The sequence below is a fragment of the Myotis myotis genome, unplaced genomic scaffold, assembly GCF_014108235.1.
Source record: "Myotis myotis isolate mMyoMyo1 unplaced genomic scaffold, mMyoMyo1.p scaffold_m19_p_16, whole genome shotgun sequence".
NCBI lineage: Eukaryota > Metazoa > Chordata > Mammalia > Chiroptera > Vespertilionidae > Myotis > Myotis myotis.
In genome coordinates, this window is record NW_023416320.1 from 23,613,537 (window position 1) to 23,635,138 (window position 21,602).

Genomic DNA, 21,602 nt, shown 5'->3' on the forward strand with positions numbered 1-21,602 from the left:
GTCTGTGCTTTCTCACTTGGGACCTTACACAGGCAACAGGCTCGGTCAAGGCTCTCTGTGTCTTCCCACATGTCTCCCTTCCCCTAGCTGAACTTGAATGTCTAAGGTGGGTCCAGGAGAGCTCCAGTATCTGAGTGGCTTAGAGAACAAACCACACAAAGCACGCGGGCATGCTTTCATTGTCACTGGCTGCCTCACCACTGAAACACAACCATTTCTACTTAAAACCAGGTTGGAAGCAGCATAACCAGAGACAGTTCACTCTGGAGCTATATGGGAAGGGGTTAGAGTTCGGATCACTATAATTTGGAGGTTAGTGATCACAAATGCAAAACCAAGTCAGGCAGGTTTTCTCTTCCGAGGCTTCATACATGATCAAAGGGGCCCATGTGGCAGTATAAAGGGAAGGGAAGGGAAGTAGGGTGCATTGTTTCCATTACATGTAGCCGTGTGTATATGCAACATGGTGCATAAGATCTTGCCATACCCCAGGTTACCAAAGGCTGTGCTAAATCCTTCTTTGTGCAAAGTTGGCCCCAAAATACACTTTAGAAAAAAAACAAAGTATTAGCATGCTCTCCCAGTGGGTGTCTCTAGCTCTGTTGTGAAAATGAAATGGGTGTGTTTATATAATCTGGGAATTTAGGGGAAAAAATTACACAATTCTGTGTAATTTTCCCCTAAGAGTTGAAATTGAACAAAAATCAAGTGCACATCTGGGGCTGGAGCTGCTTTAACCTCTGATGCAAAAATGGAGATGAATTCCAAGTGATCAAAAAGCTCAACAGTGCTCACCCCTGACAATTTTTTTCCTGTTGGAATGAAAAACATAACGTTTTTCCAAAATATAAATTGCAATCATCTGGTGTTAGTTTTATTATTTTTAAGACCTTCCACTGATCAGACCAATAGTCTTTTATTACTGATTGAATACACACGAAAATAAAAAAATACCCTAACACCTTCCAATCCTTTAAACTGGAATGGATATCTACATGAAACTGGGGTGTGCCCTGGTGTATTTTAATATTAGGGAATAACCAAACATTACCATCTTCCCGTTAATGTTTGTGATGAAGATTCATAGGAAATGGTTACATGAGAAGTGGTGCAAACACGGTGTCTCTTTAAACTTGGTTTGAATCACCCATTTCTGGTCCACATTTGAATTATGGTTTGAACTGTGGCAAAGACTGTAGCTGTCAGATACAGAACCAAAACAACTAATTCTCCCACCATTTCCTTGCTTTGACATTGTGGGGTGCACTGTCAGTGCTCTCTATATGTCAGAGGGAAGAAATAGAAAGTTGATTTTAACACTGTAATCTGGACATGAGTATTTGATGCATTTCTTGAGTCCCATGTAGCACAAATCCTGTTCCCTGTGAGACTGAGATTTGTTTCTTTTTGGGGCAGTTTGGCCTGTGGCATTGACTTTCACCAAAGAGGTGGGTGTTTAAGACAACATGAGCACAGACTACAACACACTCAAACACACAGACATACCTGACTTGCCTTGGCAAGTTTCTCATCTGCAAATATTTCCCTTCTGAAGAATGCTACTGAGACTCAGAGTTGACCCCTAGCCCTTTCTCTCCACCTGTACATGGGACTGTGGTGATGAAGGGCGGGGGGCGGGGGGCACAATAAATGCTTGCAGGCTTTGCTCTGTTGCAAGTACCCACGTAAACCACAAAATCAATAGACATAACATTTTCTTTAGCTGAGCAAGGAATTCCGAAAGCAAGTCCCTGTGTAAATGATAGCACAGTGTCTTCATTCTTAGTCAAAATATACTTCTGAGTCCAGTTGTTATGGTGTTACAACCAAAGCAAAACCTCCCCCTGGTGCCATCTTGTAGCCAAGCAACTCACAGAGCAGCACAATCACTCAAAGCACATTGGGCTTATCTCCAATCAGCGCATCGCCCACTCTCTGCTACAAGAGCAAGGATAAACTTGAGTTCCAGATAGAATCAAGGACAAAATTGTTGTCATTGATACCTCCTGGGTGAGATATAGCTCTCGACAGGAATGTGGCAAAGGTGGCCGGGATGCTGCTGATCGTATTTAATGACCTGGAGGGGGCTATGACACTGAACTATCAAGCTTAGGAGAAATAAAAAATTGTAGCCCTGCTTCCTAAAGCAAGCCCCAAGCACCAGCAACAGGAAAGAAAGGGCTCAAGCATTCTTCAGAAATGAGAAGCAGCTAGTTGGATCCTAGCTTCTAGGAAACAAACATAAATGGGGACAGGAGGTTATTTTCTCATTAGGCAACTGAGGCATCTCAGCTACAGTACCACCTATGTACTGTGCCTCAAGCACTTTTAGGGGGAGGGGGAGGTCCTCTAGAAATGCAGTTCTTAATAACTTCAGGCTATCTTAGACACTGCACAGGGGCAGGGATCTCCATTCTGTCGGTTGAAGTGGCAAAGGTGTACATTCGGGGTCCCCAAGCAGAAACTACAAGGCCACCCTCCTCTGGCCCATGTTAATGGGTACATCCTCATCATAGTCTTAGCCAGCGGTTCTCAACCTGTGGATCGCGGCCCCTTTGGGGGTCAAACGAGACCATCGGAAAACACATATATAATTACATATTGTTTTGTGATTAATCACTATGCTTTAATTATGTTCAATTTGTAACAATGAAAATACATCCTGCATATCAGATATTTACATTACGATTCATAATAGTAGCAAAGTTACAGTTATGAAGTAGCAACGAAAATAATTTTATGGTTGGGGGTCACCACAACATGAGGAACTGTATTAAAGGGTCGCAGCATTAGGAAGGTTGAGAACCACTGGTCTTAGCAGTACCTTGTGTCTCTACGAATACCTTGTATTGTTAAAACTCATTCATGTGTGATCTACATTCAATTTCAAAAACAGTTAGTGGTGGTAGTAGGGCAAATACCATGATTTCCCTTGAACAAATATGGAAACTGAGGCACTGAGGTCAAGGGATTAGGTTATTCTAGAATTGAAAGGGTCCTAAGAGAACTCATTTAGGCCTCTGTTTATCAGATGAGGAAACAGAGGATGAGAAGGATCACATGGTGAGTTAGTAAGAGAGAGAACAGATTCCACAGAGACTCGGAATCCAGTGCTCATTTAAAATGTAGCATGACACACATCTAGAGAGGAGGTCCGCTCCCTTCGAGGATGTTCCTGTGTGCAGTGGCTGGAGGCCCAGCAATGCAAAAGCTCCAAGGCAGGGACTCCTTCTCTCTTGCTCACCATTTTGTTGTCAGTTCCTAGCACAGAGCCCAGTTGTGCCAGGTAGGCAATAATGCCAGGTGAATGAGTGCGGGTCTTCTAATTAGGTACTAGGCCTTTTAGGAGTAGATTGCTGACATTTGGCATAAAGTGACAATCTCTAAACCAGAAAGAAGAGAGGATATATCATCTACATGCCAGTTGTCTCTACAAATGATGTCATTCACCTAGAAGTCGCTTAGAAACTTCAGTTGGGTGGGTAGGGGTTCTGAACCAGGCCTAAGACAAGCTGCTAGACTACTGTGAGTAGCAATAACCATGGTGACCTTAACTACAGACTCTACTGCTGAGTATGATGTTATGAATGGTTAAGAATGCTCCCCAAATTTCTAAACCACTTTCTCCTCTATCCTCCCCAAAATTGGCTGATCATCCATTTTTCTACATTACAGGCTACATTATGGTCCTCACCAGGGGGTCATTTCAAACTACAGTTTACCCTTGAACAATGTAGGGGTTTAGGGCACTGAACCACTTCACACAGTCAAAAATCCGCATATAACCCTTGACTCCCCCCAACTTAACTACTAATAGCTTATTGTTGATCAGAAGCTTTACCAATAACCCAAACTGTCAATTAACACATACTTTGTATGTTGTATTATGATATATTCTTATAATAAAGCTAAAGAAAAGAAAATATTAAGATAATAAAAAATACATTTATAATATTTATTGAAAACATCCATGTATAAAGTGGACCCATGAGGCTCAAACCCCCTTGTTCAGGGTCAACTGTGTGTCTCCTCTCCTACCATTTAGGTAGAGAAAGCCACTGTTACACACAGGAGTTGTATCCTTCAGGAGCTTTTGGCAGAAGTGAGGTCAATACAACTGAAGAAAGCCATTCATGATGTCAGTTTTCACACAAGTTACTTGGAGAAAGGAATGAGCCATTGGAGCTGAGTGACAGTAGATGGTAATAGCCTAATTTGTCTTGGTTACAGTTTATTGGGTCCTTCACTTCTTTGTGACCATATGGTCTAAGTAAAAATGATTACTTCCTTTTTCCGGAGAAGAAATCAAGGTCTGGAGCGGCTACCTCACATCTCAAGGTCAACATCTGGGAGGGCTTGAACTCCAGGCTTCTCTCTTGTTCTTCCCATCTTCCTCAGGACATGAGGTCCAAGGAAGGTAAGGACTTTCTTCCTCTGACCTTTCTCTATAGGCCAGTGTGAAGGTTGCCTGCTGAGCAGGTGGAAAGCTGGGCTCCAGCAGCTGCCTTTTCCTTCCATGGTCCAAAGAACTTCTGTGTAAACCCAACCTGTCAGTCTCCTGCCATTCATTTCTCTTGCTTTACAAACATACACTATGTTACTCTAAGCTTGCAGAAATTTAAAGTTGAAATTCAAATGAACCCTGGCAGTAAGTAAATGCTGTAACTATAGGGGAGCTTTTTATTCTTTATGACATAAAGAATAATAATATTTGAAATAATACAATTCAAACATGATTGGAATTGGCTGAAAGGACAGGAATTGGCATTTGGATGCTTCAGTCAACACCATCCAGACTGGAAATTCAGGGACGAGGTGCAAGTTTTCAAAGCAAATATGACTATTTTTAGCATGCAGACTGTTTTCATTAGCTGTGGTTCCCTGCAACCTTTTATTTTTATTTTTATAGTAGCCAGATATATATATTTTTATTTTTTCCCCTTTAAGCATATCATTTAAGCCTAAATTAAGCATCAGGTAGGAGCTGGTCAACTGCTCTCATGGATAAAATACATGAACAATAAAAATTCAATGAGCCTAAATACATCACAAATAAAACCTAGTTCTGAGTGTGGTTGCGTGTGGAATTCCACTTTATCTTGATGTCTGGCGGGGGCTCACGGAGAAAAGCACACAGCGCTCCTTCTCTAGCACTTCCCCTTGAGAGAATGTTGTCTCTGCGTAAAAAGAAGATACTGCTTTCCAGACACCTTTAGATCTTCCTCCTGATGTGTTAATGGCACCTTTTGGGACATCAATCAACAAATATGGTTTAAGCTCTTGCTAGGAGGTCACAACCACACCAGGCATGCAAGGGATATAAAATCCTAAGTGAGAGGTTCTTATTCTCTAGGTACTTAACGGGTAGTTTTGAACAGTGAGCACATAGCCCAAATGGTCTATTTCTTGCTGCTAAACCCATGAAAGAGGCTGCTAATCCATCACAGCATCCTTCTCGTAGACTCTGTAAGCGGCCTTGTGATTGTCCTCTGACCAGCCATACCCAACCCGAAACAGCACGTGAGATGCAGCCCATGGACCATACCTGAACTGATTTGTGAGACAAAGGAAAAGACAAGAGTAAAAATGACCAAGCACTAAACTCTTGGGAAGGGAGGTAGGTACATCTTCAACCCCAGTGATGACCTTCTCTAAAGAGGAAGGGTTGCCACTGGGTCTTGTTCAAACGGCTAGAACTGGGGAGAGATGGAGGAAAACAGAGGAACAGATGCCAAAGAGTAGATGTGTGGACAGAGGAAATGAATATGGAATATGAATATGAATATGGAAAAGGGGTTAGAGAGTAGGGTTCATTATCTGCCCATTTCATTCAGAAACTTCCCCTACTACGGTATATTTCCATTCATAAGTTCTAACCAATGGTATCTGGTCTGTGGATGCCTGCTGGCACCCAAAAGTGAAATGTATCATATTCTGGAAGGTGTGTGAGCTCATTTTCAAAGAACAAAGATGACTCTGAGTCATACTTTTTGTGCCAATAAAATGGGTAAACTAAAGGTGACTTTAAAATACTGCCAAATCATCCCTCCACCAAGCTCATTAAAGAAAGCCTCCCCAAATACAGTCCTCTGGATTCATTATGAGCAACTCAGATGGTTACTTCTTGCTCCCCTGGATGAGAAAATGAAGGAAGTTCCAGGTTTCTTGCACTTCTTGAAAACAGATGAAAGAATAAGCCGATCTCCGCCTTTTACAGTTGGGGTGTGTACCTGGCTCGAGGTAGAACTGGCTAGGATGACCTCGTATCTTCCCTTCAAGCAATAGCATTCTATACATTTTCACACTGAACTGGACAAGAATCAGCATATCCTGTTTTGAACATCTGCACAATTAGATTGAGGAATTACTCTGGCTGCCTGATCTTTATCCCTAAGGAGTGTGAAATGGTTCCTCTTATGTTTTCTATCTAAGGGAAATGATGGTGTAAAATTCATTAAATTCTCCTGAAATTGCCGGAGGGGACAAATATATACTCAGCATCATTGTCTTCTAGAAAATAGGCTTTGGAGAATCTTAGAGAAGTACTGGATAACAATTCATCTGTTGCTGAAAAGGACATGATCACAGGCGGATAAATGACCTGGCCAAAGTTCCTCCTAATTCCCATGTGGGTGCAGAAGTGTGTGGACGGGCGCCATACCCTATTATATTCAGGCAGGCGCCTTCTGATATCTGACTCCATTTCTCTGCTCCTAGCTATGTTTGTTTAGGAAGGTCAAAGAAAGAGCTTGGAATATCAGTTGTAGGAATGTACTTCGGGACTGGATCTCCCAAATCTGAGCAGTTTGTAAATCCATTTTGCCCAAACTGCACAATGGGCACTCACGAGTCTTGCATCAACTTTCCATCAGATATCTGCTAGCCCCATGATATAGCAATCTTGCAACCTGGGAGAATATAGGGATTTTTTTTAAAGGAGTGGGCAAGCAGAAAAAGTCCAACAACCCATCTAGCAGCTTGAAGGTTTGTTGTATTTAATAAACTATGATGAATGTTGGCATTAAAAAATAAGTAACTCATATTCTCTCAGGTCACTGTGGCATCAACAGTCTTCCCTGTAAACCTTTTCCCTATTCCATCTATAATAACTGGTAGCTGACTCTGAGAAAACGCTTGTTGTAGAAAGACATGGCATGGCTGGTGGTATCACTGTGGTGCCTGAGTTGGCATTAAAAAATAAGTAACTCATATTCTCTCAGGTCACTGCGGCATCAACAGTCTTCCCTGTAAACCTTCTCCCTATTCCATCACCATCCCTCCAAAGGGGACCTACCAATTTGAATGGCACACTTGAAAACCTGTCCCACTACCGAGGATGGGCACAGTGGAAATGGCACAGGTTTTGGAGACAACAAGGCTTAGTTTCAACACCAGATCAGCCTGTTTCTATGCGACAACAGGCAATTTCTTTAATTTGTTCAGTCTTGGCTTTCTTGTCGATAAGCTGGGAATGAGAATTTACCAATGTCACAGAGTTATTGCAGAGATGGTCTGGTATCTGGCACAGGGTGCATGGACAATAACTGGTAGCTGACCCTGAGAAAACCCTTGTTGGAGACTTGGAGAAAGACAGGCATGGCTGGTGGTATCACCGTGGTGCCTGAGTTTGGTGGCTGGGATTAAGCCTACGTTAGAAAGCCGTGTTGGACTTCTTTTTCTGAGATGTTGTGCATTTTCTTGTCATTTGGGGGCCTATTCATTTCTGAATGTGGTTTGTTTCCTGTTTCTCATCAATCCCTCCTCCTTCCTTCTGAAACCCATCCAACCTTTGTTTTCTTCCCAGCATCTTTAAGGAACATAATAAAGGCTAACACGACCACTCCCTTCCCCTAAGAAGATGAGAACATTTGCTTCCTTTACCCCTAAGGCAATGTGTCATAAGCTGGCAGAGTTCTCCTGTTCTTTTGAACTGGGAAGCTAGGCTGGTGGGACCAAGAAGTTGTGAGCGTGAACAGGATGGATCCAAGGAGGAGGGGTGGCTCTCTGAGAATCAGCTGGATTTGCAGCTCTAGAGTAACACCCCTGCACTGGAAGAACTGGGTAGAGCTGTGAGAATGGCAAGGAAGGTATGGAGAAGTCAGTTCAGGGATCCACCATCTAAGTACCTACCATAGCATCTACATTTAGAAGCAAAACTTGGTTTCTTTGGTGGGTGTTCCATCTGAAATCACCAGTCTGTGCCCAGCACGTTGAACATATCTAGGAAGATAGTCTGGTCTAATGTACCTGAAAGAGCTCACTCAAGCCATCGCTCCAGCACCTACTATCTCTATGATGCTACCATTTATTTATTTTTTTCTCAGCTGTGTAGTGAATTGTTTTAAGGATCAATTAAGATAACATATGGGAAGCATCCTGTGCCTGGAATATAAGAAGCTATAAACAAACTTAGTACCTGGAACCAAGAATCTCAGAAAGAATGTTCTTCAAATCAACAACACAATGAAAAACAAGAAGTCAGAGCCAAGAGCTAAGGACAATAAAAGGAAGCAGGTTATTAATGAAAAACGTTGGGATAGTCTGGGAGTTAGAGGGAAAACCTGAACACGGCATTCATCATCTCTGCCTCCTGACAGAAGCACCTGACGCCCAGTTTTTACTAACTTGTATGACTCATGTTATTAATTTGTAATAAAGAATATAGAGAGGATTAGGGGGAAGGGGTCACTTGAGAGGCACGCCTATAGGGGTTTTTCTTATTGTTTGATGCCAGGTTTTCTGTTATTGTTGTTTATCCCTAGTTTGTTTTCCTTCTTGTCCTAGGGAGAAATTGGCAAAGTGTGGACTTGCATGAAATTATGAATGAGTGGGCTTTTAAGAACTTGCTGGTTCATGGGAAAGCCCCTAATAAATATATGGTCTGTCCAGTCACACTTTCTACCCACACTTAACCTGGCTTTGGAAAATAACAAAGAAAACTTCTGCTTTTCTGGACTCTTTCACTTTAATCCCGTGTTCTTGGTAGACACAAGCCTGCCATCGAAAATGACGTTGTCACAGACACCATGGACTGACTGTTCCGAGGACTAAGCTTGGGCCTCTGAGAAGCTGTAGATGCTCCTATCACAAAAATAGCAATGGGAATGATGATATGCAATGATACTAATAACTATGATGCCAGCTTCTGTGCGAAACATTTTACAAACATTGTCTTTAATCCCTCAGGCAATGCTGTAAGGTAGGTATTATTGTCCCCATTTTGCAAATGCAAAAATTGAGGCTTAGAGACATTAACTAACACACCACAGGTCATAGTAAGCTTCCAGTGATGCTGGAATGAGATTCAGGTCCACGGGGCAACACAGCTGTTTGACGCCATCACCCTGCACAGGTGCCTGTGATGACCTTCATCCAGTTGAGCTTTTCAAAGTCCTAAAAATTCAGACTTTGACTGTGTTGAATCCTCCTTCCCATCATTCCCCACCCCCTTTCTGGAATGGAAACTTTCAGCCACTGGGGAGTATGGCTCTAAGGCAGTGCTTTCTGATTTCTTGAAGATCATCATAAACTACAATTAGTTCATAATAATTAGCAAGAAACAAATGCTTCTTAAAAAAGCACCCATTTACTTAAAATGATTTTTAATTTCATAATGACTAGTATGTAATTATAGCAGAGCAGAGCTATTTAGTTTGAAAAAATAGCTTCAAAGATGAAAGCCCATATAGTGTTTACTTGCTCTGGGGTTCTAATTACTTTGAAAACCAGCAAAACCTCATATATGATTACTAACAGCATTCACTAGCTGCTTTGAGGGAAGCTTGAACCATTTTTTTTTTTTTTAGCTCCATTAACATGGGAAATAAATAATAAAAGATACTAGGGGCACTCATGTACTATGTCATGATCACGTCCCTGCTCTGTTGCCAGTTCAGGCCTCTTATGCTAGAGAAATAAAAAAATAAAACCACACATGTCCTCCTGGTCATTTTCTGAAATGAGACCAACAGAAAAAGACCAGTGAGGAACACAAAACAGGGTATTGTTTCTCTGTGATGTGTTAGCAACCCCTGGTCGCTTTAATTGGGTTTCATTACATTTCCAATATGTGCGTGCATCAATTCATCTTCTTTCTTCCCCTAGTTAAGATTTATGCAGTTTATTCATCACCTTGCCACAGTCATCTCAGCAGTTTCGTTTAGCAGAGTAAACCAGTCAAACCCTGTCAGACTTTTGGGGATGTCACGTGGCAAACTGCGGATTCCTGGCAACTCAAATCACTCTTGCCAATATGAAATTTTTCCGGAGCCATCCATCTTAGGGCCATCTGATATATCACATCTGCCTCTGCTCTCCTCCTAATTGATGGACTGAGCGACACCTGCTAGATCTCGCAAACATCCCCCCAAAGCAACCTCAGGATAGGGGCTGCCGGGCAGCAAGGAGCTCAGAATGGCAGGCAGTTACATGTCCTGTGCCCCAAATATAATTTGAATGATCCGAGGGGCTTGAGTGGCATTCGGCGAGCCCACACTTTTCAGAGATCTCTGATAAGCAACTGTAAACCTTCCATGTATTCACTGCATGCTCAGATGGTCGAAAAAGGCAATGTTCCTGGATGTAATGGAATGGCCATTCACTATGGCTTCTTCGCTTACAATAGAGCTAACCGCATTGAGGGGTGCATGACACTTCCTAAGTGGCTGTCACCGATTCCAATTCTTGGTTGCACTGATTTTTTAAATGCTATCACTTTTCTGATGCCAACTCCAGTCTGCATACAGTGCTAAAAGGCTACAGCCCTGCGCATACTTAGTATAGACTCAAATATTGTTCAAACACTCGTTAAGTCCCTAACAGCACATCTGAGTCACTGGCCAGCTTGCATTAGGATACAGGGAGTAAAGAGCTGGATTCCAAATGTAGCTCTAATCAGAAAGAAGCAACCTCAGCACAATTATTTATTTGCAAGAGGAGTCTTTGGAGCGTTTCTAGGTCTTATCTGTTTAAATCATCAACAGGATAAGGTTTCAGGGTGGCACACTCAAGAGCTCAAATAAGAAAGATTCCATGACTCACGAGCTCTTAACAATGGATCAGCTAAGGAGAGATTAGGGCCTTATATAAAAGCATGGCACACGAGACAAATTGAAAAATGACCAATGTGATGTTAAGAAAGTTTAAGGGGAAAGCCAGAGAAGAAAATGGGTTATAAAAGTGCTACCTCTACAGTCTTTCAAATGCGGTTGTACTTCCAAAATCTTGGAATTAACAGCACTCAAAACTGCTCAGCCTCACCCCTTTATAAAGTGGCGGTGTGGTTGAGCAGAGCTCTGCGCTAGAAAGGAGCGACCTGTGTTGTAGCTTTCACCGTGTGCTAAACCGAGTCATTAAACGCGCCCTGAATAAAGGGGTTGGAGTAAACAGTGGTTCCCAACCAGTCACCCTCAAAGGAGGCAGTGGGCCTCCACGCGCGAGTTTTGCTTTCAATTATATTCCCTGAAAGAGGTCACACTGGTTATTTTGTGCTAATCCAATACTCTAATTGGAGGATCCTGTTTTTACTCAGTGGGAAATCAATCCAAGTACTACTTCATAAGTGCACACACTGTAAAGAGAATCTTTCAAAAAGTAGAACTCATGGGAAAAAGCACATTTTACAGGGGAGCTTGGCAGTGGCCAGTTTAGAAATGGTTTTACAAACATCCCTTCTGGGTCAGGGTTTCTATTACTACAAATCTCTAAATATCTGTTCTTCAGCCCCTTTCTGGTACCTTTTGGCTTTCCGTGTAGAAGTTTTTATTTAACAAACCCATGACTTTACAATTCCTTTCCACTCAATCCTATACATGCAGGGAGCGTTTTAATCAAACCTCACAATTTCCCTGGCTTACATGCTCTTCGCTTCACTGCCCTAATTATTTTAATAAGCAGCTTAACTAAAATGCTGGCTTACATTTATATTTCAAGTTAATTGTGTACACTTCCTGGTCCGATGAAAACCTTAAGCGTCCTTCCTACTTGTGACAGTGTTTCACCGTGTCTATCTGTTAAGGGCACAAACAATTAAAGTAACTATTACTACACAGACATCTTTGCTTTCTAATTTCTTTCTCTCTCTCTCTTTTTTAAGATGAACAATGCAAAGAAAAGATCTTAAAGTTCTGTCATTTTGGCTGTCTAGACAGAGAGAAAAAGAGAGCTCCCACCCAGGCCTGCAGAAGAGCTTAGATCTGGTGGATGGAAATGAAAACCTGGCAGTATTCGTGGGTCGGCCGAGAAGCCCAGGAGGTGTGGATACCCCCACTCCATTTGCTGTTATCATTTAGCAAAGGGTCTCAAAGGGGAAGGGGGTGGGGGGGGGAGGACAGGAAGTGGAAAAAAATAAAGAATGAACTGGAAAGTCACTTCCTAATCATAGTCCCCAGGGAATGGAAAACAGAATTCCCCTCATGGTCTAATGATTCTCTGGTATTTTTAATGAAACCAAATCAGGCGCGTTTCCAGCGTCTGGTTGATGTTTCAGAGGCTTCAGCGCCTCGTGTCCCTGGCTCTGAAAGGAAATATGTACTAATGTCCTGGAGCTTCCTTATTATCATCTATTACCACTTCGTTCCCAGAAAGATCTTTGCCGTTTTTCTAATAAGGACGGAAAAAGCTAGAGGAACCTGAAAATCCATGCAGACTGTCATGGGTTTGGCCTGAAACCACAGCAGCGTGACCTCAGAATTCGGGATCAGGTTCACGTGGAGCAGCTGACTCTGGTGACAACTTGTTAGGCACAAGGCAATGCATCCTAGGCATGCCCTGCTTTAAAGGCAAAAGTGAACGCACTGGCCTCTTTCCGTCCCTGCCCTTGCATATGGCCTATAAAAGAAGAAAAATGCTACAGGGTGACGCTTTAGAAGCAGAATTGTGTTGCCTACTATAAATCCCAGCAAGTCTGCATCAGGGGATTTGGGTCAATCTAAGAAAACACATTCTGGAATCTCTGAATCAAAAGCAGTATTTACAGATGCATAGAAAAACAACAACAATACAAGAATAAATACTCCTATTCTACACTGCTATGAGGCCAGGCTAGACTTTAATTTTCATGCTGTTAAAAACACACACACACACACACACACACACACACAAAACCCAACCCCTGGAAAATGGAGCATGATTTCATTTTATTTAGGCAGTGTTTGAAACTCAGAAAGGTGAACCAGCGTCTCTCAGGCCACACAGGTGCCCATGGAGAGGCCAGCTGAATGTTTTCTAGGTGCTGTAAGGATTAACCAGACCCATTCCCCCATTTTACACACGAGATGCTGAAATTTAGGGCCATCAGATATTGAGACAAGGTAAAAGAGTGAGTGTGAAGTGTTGAGGCTATGGGTTCACATACAGTCAACTCTGATGATTCATGATAACTGAAGGACTGATACTCGGATGGTTAGCTTCTTATAAGCCGGGGAAACATCTGTTTGTGCTCGTCTTAGTGGTGCCAGCGACAGGCATTTAATCAATGGAAGGACAATCTATAAAATTGTAAACAGAAAATATGTAAGTCAATTTATGATTGGTTATGAAATACACCATTCTCTTCAACAGATTTATATTATATCTCCTTTTGGATTGCCTTTTTCAAACAAAGAAACAAAAAACTGGTGAAAATTGGAAGCAGATGTGTACTTTTAGAAGCCGGTTGAAAATGTGAAACCCCAAACACCCCTACAGTGCGTTCAGATCACAGGTCCCACCTGGTGATATTTTCCACCCTTAGGGCTCAGTGTCAATTTCTTCAAGAAATCCCAGCTCCCTCCCACACACTCAGGTTTCCAGCCGCGGATGAGATGTGGCCAGGAGAAGTGAAAGGGCAGGCGATGCCCAGGGAGGAAGGCATGTGCCCCTCACTAGGAATTCAGACACAAGCCCGCTCTGTCACACCATCCTCACCCTCAACTTCTTAGGCATTGAAGACACATCAAAAGCTGGTCATAAGCCCACACTGAAGTAAGATTCAGCACGACCTACGCAGTTGAACAGAACTGGCCCTAATTTGGAGGTATCCTTACATCCCAACCTAAGGGCAGCTTGCTTGCATGTCAAACACATCTGCCTGCCAGCTTAGGCGGGAAAACGCTTGGTCAGCAATGAGGCACGAGCTGCCATTCAGGGACATGAGCAGAGCCCGCGTGCAATGTCAGAGAAAGCTCCTCCTTCCAGACTGACAGCCAGGAATGCCATTTTCTTCCTCGGTGAGTGCAAATCTTTTCATTCCTACTCCAAGGCCCAGGAGCTCAGCTATACATCTTGACTCTCCCCTTAGCTGCTTGGGCTGAAAAGACGGACAGGGGTGTAACACACATGAGCGATGTAGGTGCGCACCACCATCGGCAAATGGAACACAAAGTTAATTGTTTCTCTAGAGAAGGGAGAGGTTCAGAGGCTTGTTTCCCCAGGAGCAGGGCAGGCTGCAGGCACCCGGAGACGCAGCTGAAATCCCCACTGGTTACATGTTGCTGAAAGGTGACATTAATAATTTATGAACAGACCACTACACAAGACTGTATTTGTAAGAGCTACGGAGGGGTGGGATAAACAGGAACTTAATTTCTTAATAAAAACTGAAGAATGGAAAAGACAAAAAGCCTTTTGTGAGTAATACATGGAATATAAATATTATCTTGTACCTAACGTCAACCATTGGGAAAAAATCATGTAGAGTCACGCAACAAAAGAGGATGCTTTCTCTTCTGATCTGCTTTCTGAGCACATGGTTGGGTCTGAGTACACTTATCTGATTAAAGGGAGTTTTTGTAAGTGTTTAGGCTCATCTAGTTAAGGAAGGCTGGGATGCATTCTATTTTGTCTTGTGTATTGTTAACAGAATTATCAGCAAAGTCTGGAGTGCAGGAACTTTATTATGTTATTATGTGAGAGAGAAAGAGAATAAAAGTTTGTTTTATTTACTTTAGCTGCCAAACAGTTTTAATATTCAGTTTAACAGTTAGAATAAAACAAACTTTTTTTTTTTTTACTAGAAAATTGAATAAACTGGGCATCCAACGCATCTAGACACAAAAGAAATGGAGTTTGTCTAGGTCAGTTTTGGGCATATGGATTCACTTAGATCTCTTCATCAATTAGATACAATATAACATGAAATAAAAGAGAATTGGATTCCTTGACTCAGCTGAATTAAAAGGTCAGAGCTCTAAATGATTGCTTTGTTTTTCTTCAACAGCAAATTATTGGTAAAGGGATATTTTTACTTTTATGCCTTCGTTTAATCTAGGTATTTATATACTTTTCTAATAGCTATCAGAAAAGTGCTGTGATGCAAATATATGTTGCATTTCAATATGTACATGGATTATATTTCTCATCATTCTACATCTTAGAGATGCTTTGAAGCTTTGAAATAACCAACATCCACTTACTGGGAAACAAAGCCATGTCCAAACTACACAATAAAACCCCAAATATCAATGAATAACAAAGATGCATATTCCACATAGGAAAGTATAAGATGCTAGAAACTCATCTTGGTATTGTTAAGCCACAGCGATTTTTAAATTAAATACAAACCTAAGTAAGAAAGTATATGTAAACTCCTAGCATTCAAAGGACTGATTAGTAATAATAATGATAATCCCAGTTGTCATGTATTGTGCATTTACCAGTCAGTTCACACTGGGATGGGCACTAAGGTGATCCATTGAAATAAAAGATCAAGTTCTTGCTCTCAATGAACTCCAAATATAAGTTATAAAAGGAAAGAAAGAGGAAAAGAAAAGGACCATAACTGAGCATTTCCCATGGGCCAGACATTAAGCAAAGAGCCACACACATGTTTTATACTCAGAATAACCCTCTCAGGTAGGTGTTACCAAGCCCAGTGTGTCTGTCCATTCTCATAAGCAGAGAGCTACCAAGACCTCACCAGCTTCATCTCCCAATGCTCTCCACATCACTCTGCTTTCTGACACTCATTTTTCCTCCATTTCTCCAATGCACAATGATCTTAGGCAAGTGGTCAAATTCAGCAAGATTAGTGGGGACAAGAGGGACAGACATGGACATCTAGGCAGAGTCCAGAGAAAGGGTGATGTTCAGATTCAGCAAAAGTAATACCAGCAACAGGGTTAAGGAATAACCTTCTGAAAGGCTCTCCCCACTTAGGACTGTGATGAAAGATGTGGGTCACTCTGGGCCTACTGACCTTACTGTGAAGCTGCCTAAGGGGAAATTCTACCCCAGTCAAGTTAGGTAAGAAATTCTGGGATGACCACATCGGCAGAACAAGGTAGGAGAAGCACAGAGGGAAGCAAGGCAGAGCGTCTGTAATTGGCTTTGAGTAAGAGGAAAAGGACCTTGGTCTCATCCAACATGAAGCAAAAGGTGTGCAGATAGAACCCTCTAGAGCAGTGGTTCTCAACCTTCCTAATGCCGCGGCCCTTTAATACAGTTCCTCATGTTGTGGTGACCCCCAATTTCATTGTTACAAATTGAACATAATTAAAGCATAGTGATTAATCACAAAAACAATATGTAATTACATATGTGTTTTCCGATGGTCTTAGGCGACCCCTGTGAAAGGGTCGTTCGACCCCCAAAGGGGTTGCGACTGACAGGTTGAGAACTGCTGCTCTAGAGAATATAAGAATATAGGAGTCCGAGGAACCGGCAGTTGGAAAAGTTCAGATGAAAGCCCACCCAAAATGCAGGAAGGTGAATTTAGCAGAGATTCTGAAAGATTGGCCAAAGTCACTTTGTGGCCTACAGACATATGGCTCTAACATTAATCAATGTAAATACAGTAAGTCCTCACTTAATGGCATCAATATGTCCTTGGAACTGTAGCAAACGATGTATAATGAAACCAATTTTACTATAAGCTAATTGACATACACAAGAATTAAGTTCCTACAGCATCTCATCAGCATTATAATGAAACGACAATGAACCAAAGGATGTTATTCAAGTATCTACTGTGTATATTTTTTGAATGGGAACAGTGCCTGGTTGATGGATTTAATTTTCATGCAAATGGATGTAATAAAAGTTGCCTGGGAGCCGGGCATGGTTCCTCTCATGATCACGTTCTGAACGTCTGTCCTGTGTCTTAGGGTGAGTCAGGCAATGCCCCTGCCCTCAGTGACTGCATGTCCCAGAGGCTCATCCTCTCCCACATGACCGTTTTGTGTGAGGCAGGCAGCTTTCCTCCACGCACACACCTATAGATCTAGGTGTCGTTGTCTTTAACATGCAGCTTCCACAGGTGCCCAGGGAAGGGGGGAGAGTGGAGAACCATGCAGGGAATTTCCTGCCCCTGGCCGAGCCCCGGTCATGTGGCTCCAGCTGAACTTCAAGCTCAGCAGGGAAATGCAGTTTCTGTGTGCTTAGGAGAAATGGGAGAGCAATGGTTTGCAGTGTGTGTTCCCAAATCAACAGAATCCAAATCAACTGGAATCTTGTTAGAAAAGAAACTCCACAGGCTCTACCACAGACCCAGGAGTCAGGAGCCCAGCAATCAGTTTCAATCAGTCCTTCAGGCTCTTCTGATGCACATGAAAGTCAGAGAACCACTGGGGAAGGGCATTACTTAGCCAATCTCTTTCAGTCTTTTTTTGGTTAATTTTAATTTTTAAAAATTTTTTGTTAATTTTTAAATGTTACAGATTACAGATGGCACATGTTCAGTGAATCATATGTATTTTGAGCATTTATACATGTTCTCTACTGAGATTGAAGCTTACAGTTCCTACAATGTGCAAACAAACATGGGAACTGATTTTGAACTTAATACAATACATAAATATGTTTATAAGAACTGCCTGCATTTTTGAACATTCATTTACAGAGTCAAATCATTTTATGCACCTGTAAGCATTTATATATTCAAAGGTTAACAGGTTTAAAGATGTCTAACCATGGCTGAACCGCTTGCATAAACCCAAAAAACAAACAAGCCAGAGTAGAAATGCTAATGGCAAATTAGGAGCAGGATCAGGAAGATGGACATAGGAATAAAAAACCCAGAGACAAAAGTGACAGGAAAAGCTTAAGAGAAAGAGGAACTTTGGAAATGCAGAGTGAAATGGGGTGGGGCCGCTGGATGTGCATAATGAGCAAGCTGTAATCGAGGGGGCGGCCCCCAACATGTGAAATGTGTTACCACGGAAAACACTGCCAAGAGGAAAACATGAAATACAACTATGAAAAGCTGTGACCTACTGACTGAAACACCGTCTCTATTATTAAAATGCTCACTGGGTGCTTGTCATTCAAAGCAAAAAGCTATGGATACAACAGCAGCTCCGCCATCATCCACTCATAAAAGGCGCCAGCATGAATGATGGGCCAGTATCTAATTACTGACACCCAGAGATACTGCAAAAGCTGGATACTGGACTCACTGGGTGTTGTATCTTAAAACAACATGAGTGTTCATTTGTTTAAAATAAACATCTACATAAACAAATGGCATTCATATCTCATTAAAACTTTTACGACCTGCTAAAATGGTGTATGTTGTGATGAATATAGATATTCTTATTTTTTTAAACCAGTTTATAAATTATAAGAGTAACACAGGCTCATGGACAAAAATGATCATACCGATGGTTACCGAGAGGAAAGTACACATTCTTCTCTTCTGCATTTCTCTACTTCCCAGATATGACCACTGCCACCAATTCCTAATGTTATTCTTAGAGACATTTTTACCAACAGAGAATCCTTGACCTGTATTTTAGGAAGATCTCATTTAAAACAGGTATCTTCACAAGCTGTCCCAAAGAAGGCAAAGACAACACACTTAGAAAATGACAGTGGAAACTGAGGAAGTTTAAAAAGCTCAAGCTAAGATCAAGAACAAAACAAGTATATAAAGACACAGATGCTGGAATATGGTAAAGCTCTTCATAATATTTCCCAGTACCATAAAGATGAACATTTTTGCTGGGGTAGATTAAAAGGGCAAAGGGCCAGAGGGAAGCAGATTAAATCTGTGTATTATTCATGAAAGTCTGAGGAGGAGAATCTGGATGCCTTCCAAGGAAGACCAGGGAACATCCGCACTTGTTCACTCTTTTTGGATTTCTCAGGTCACGTCTGAAATGTGAATACTGGCATCTTGAATCTGCAGCCACATTCATCTATGCCTCTGCTCATTCATTTATTTACGATCTATTTATTGAGTATTTACTGTGTGGCATTAGCTCTGATCTCAAAGAATTTACCACAGAGCTGGGGAGAACAGGATGAACATCCAAGAAAAACATTTGGAGAATAATAAGAGATGGTTTGTAAAAAGATAAACTGAATATAATTTAGTGCCAGTTAGCATGGTGCCATGAACAACACAATTAACTTCAGGCCATAATCCATGTTCTGGTCCTAAAGAAAGCGTCTCCTACAATTTTTCCTTTTCATTGTAACTGATACTGGAGTTCAGTCCAATAATGTAATTGAGCAATGACTGTATTTGCATTCTCAAAAGAGAACTCTTTTGTTCTTGAAATGTGCATTTGTGTGTGTTTAAAAATACCTATTTAGTTTGGGGGAGAGGGAGGGTGGATTTGATTGCACTTAGTGATTGATTCTTCAAATTTACTGCCTCTGGGAAAAGATGTCACAGGATCATAAAATCTAGAGAGAGAAGCCTGAGAAATCAGCAGGGCCAATTCCTTGCCTCCAGGTGGGATGAAACTTCTGACCGATTACTTAGCCAAAAAGTTACAGAAACATCCTCATATATCTTCTCTTCCTGCATATATTGAATCAAAGTATAACCAGGCATCTGGTATGGAAGCATTATAAAGCCATATGTGATGCTCACTAATACAAAATGCTTGGAAGCAAGCTAAATCAATGCATATGGCTTTAAATTTACAAATGAAGACTCATCCATCACCAAAGACCCAGAATGCTCACTGCCATGACATAAAACAGAATTTAGGAGCGGTATCTGTTTTCATTTGTGTGTTACCCGCTTCAACACAAGCCGAAGAGAAAGACATGTGTGCATTTCCTGGACTTGATCTGGGGGATGCAACACGTTTTACAAAGGGATTAAAGGGCTGAGGTCTCTTAGACAAGACTATCTTGTGTTGATTTCACGTCAGAGGCAACTTATGTGGTGGAGTCATCAAAAGAATAATATTTACGCATTATGCCAAAGCCATAACCGTTATTGGAGGTTCATATAAAATATCATATGCAACAGATAAAATAGAAGACAGCTCTGGAATGGAATCCTGTGGCTAGATCCCAAACACTGAATGATTTCCTTTTCCAAAAGAAAGTGTATGCAACTTAAATACCATTACCTCACATAACTGTTTGGAGGAGATATCAACACGAGAGTTTTTTAAAAATTTAATGAGGAACAAAAGTCAAAGAGGAAAGAGAATGTCTTCAATGTTGGTAATACCGTCTTAAGATCTCAAAAAGAAAGTTTATTTCCTTTCCAGTTGTGACCTTTGACATGGGGCAGACACTGATTTTTCTTTCCTGCTTGTGTTTCTAATGGAGCTTGAAATTAACATGGCTTTTTGTTTCCCTCTCAGTTTGTGTGCCACCATCATCAATGTTGAGAGCAGAGTTCTGAGAACAGGGTTTGTTACTGCTTCTGTTGTACCAGCAAATGGCAGAAATGCAAAAAAGACGACCGTGCTTGTCCCATCCCAGTTTGGATTCCCTGTCCATTCATAGAAATGGGCTTCACTACACAGCCAATGACCTTCTTGGGAGCAAAAGCCAACAGCCATCTTCAAGGGCTTGTCCTTGATGATATTTCTGGCCTGCTTTTGATACAGATGAGTATATCCTCACTCTTCCACTCCTTATTAACAGAGGACTTGGAAACGAAACCTTTCCTGTTATCTCCATTCTTCAAAGGATCTCTTGCAGGCTTTCTGGAGTTTCTCCTGTTTTCTTCCTTTGTCAAACGAGCTATTTCCAAGTTCTCAGATTATAACACATACTAGTGGCCCAGTGCACAAATTTGTGCACACTGAAAGGAAATTAATTAGAAGAAATATTTTAGTATTGCTATTCACCCTTTATAATATAAGTGTCAACCAAATTCACAATCGACAATGACAGATTGAAACACACATGATTGGGGCCAGCAAGAGCTTTATATGTATTGTGCATGTGCGAGTCAACTTAGCCATATATATATATATATATATATATATATATATATATATATATATATATATGGCAGCTTGCCTTGGTCCTCATAGCCCTGGCTTCATCAGGAAGGTCGTCCGGAAGGATGTCTGGAAGGTTGTTTGGCTGTCTGGCCTAATTAGCATTTTTATGTTTTTATTATTATAGATCATCCAATTCTACCCATATGCCTCTAATTTTGCCTTTGCCTTTTCATTATGAGTTATTCTTATGCTCCATGACCATGTCAAGTTCCGTTTGAGAAAGGGGAAGCAATATTTCTCCCCTCAGAAAGTGTTATTGTAACTTCACAACCAATCTTGGCCACAGAGTTTTGGTGTTTAAGTCTTCATGGTCTTTTGATCACACTGTTTTGTCTATTAGTCAACTTCTATTGCTTCATTACAGGCAACTTCTCCATAAAGGGCTCTTATAATCAGTAAATACTTGAAGAAGTAAAAGGATTCTCT

At 41.4% G+C, this 21,602-nt stretch overlaps 1 protein-coding gene across 3 annotated transcripts in view; it reads right to left on the reverse strand.

The window, feature by feature from the left end:
• Positions 1-21,602, reverse strand: part of SAMD12 (sterile alpha motif domain containing 12) — a 349,257-nt gene that overhangs the window by 72,949 nt on the left and 254,706 nt on the right. Inside the window, exon 5 of one of the 3 annotated variants that reach the window (XM_036338125.1) lies at positions 13,117-13,487. The exons of the other annotated variants lie outside the window; for them this stretch is intronic. Coding sequence (XP_036194018.1) covers positions 13,468-13,487 — 20 coding nt within the window. The 3' untranslated portion in view covers positions 13,117-13,467. Of the gene's footprint in view, positions 1-13,116; positions 13,488-21,602 lie in introns of those variants that run through there. 3 annotated transcript variants of the gene reach the window in all.